The 1034-nt window shown below is 25.0% G+C and overlaps 1 protein-coding gene across 1 annotated transcript; it reads right to left on the reverse strand.

Annotated features, from left to right (window-relative positions):
- Nucleotides 1-11: 11 nt before the first annotated feature.
- Nucleotides 12-737, reverse strand: PCYB_008110 (hypothetical protein; the record flags this gene model as incomplete). Its single annotated transcript, XM_004228232.1, has 1 exon — nucleotides 12-737. A coding segment is annotated over one exon (726 nt), but the record flags the coding sequence as incomplete, so codon positions are not given.
- Between the last annotated feature and the right edge of the window lie 297 nt (nucleotides 738-1034).

A 1034-nucleotide genomic window follows, 5' to 3' on the forward strand; every position in this document is an offset into this window, starting at 1 on the left:
GTTCCTATAACTATATTTGTAGGTATATGGAAATTATTTTCGTCATTCATTTCAATTTGTTCATCCTTCTTCAATGAATAATCATTCACTTCAGTATTTTCACATTTACTTAATGATGGTAACTCATTTTTTTCGGAGTCTTCTAATTCTGGAATTTTTAATTTGATTCTTTCACACTTTTTTTTGAAAGCACAAAGTGCTTTACTACAAGATGTTACATTAAGACATTTTGCTTCAAATTCCTTGTATTTATCAGGTTTAGGATTAGAGTACAGTTTAAAATTTCCTTTGATTGCATCAGGTTTAACATTTGCTTTTATAAAATTAAAGTATTCTCTGTATAAATAAAATAACCAATTCATATTTTTCATCTCATTTTCATCTATGTCACACAATTTTCCATCTAATCTCTTCAAGATATTATTTTTATTATCCTTGGACTTCACATTTTTGTAAAATGCTACGGGATAAGTTTGGGCATATATCTTGTTTAATTCATAATTTAACCAATAATTCAAGTATTCCAAATGGAATTTTTCATCTTGTGAAGGTGTTAATTTTAAAAGTTTTTCAATTAAACAATGAAATTTTGAACAAATAATAAGAAGTTTATCTTCATTATCATAGTCTTCTGGAACAATTGATTCGCATTTTTTATTATATATTTGACAATTCTCATCATCGCAACATATTCTTTCATATTCTAGATATGTATCAATGTGTTCATAGAACCTATACTACAAATATAAAGAGAAATTAACATATAATAATAAGCGCAAATTTATTTTATTAAATGTATTTACCTTTTAAGCAATTAATAGGCACATTCTTAAGAATATATTTAATCTAATAAGTATAAAAGCGTGGAAAACTACTCTATCTTCCACGGCATAATCAGTACATGGTAGTCTACTCATTCCGCTGCAAAGAGATTACATTAAGAATTATAATAAATATTTTAGTATAGAATTAATATGTATTACAAAACATTAATTGGGATATAATACGAATATAGTAAATTAAAATTAATCAGA

This window comes from Plasmodium cynomolgi (genome assembly GCF_000321355.1).
Source record: "Plasmodium cynomolgi strain B DNA, scaffold: 1570, whole genome shotgun sequence".
Taxonomy (NCBI): Eukaryota; Apicomplexa; class Aconoidasida; order Haemosporida; family Plasmodiidae; genus Plasmodium; species Plasmodium cynomolgi.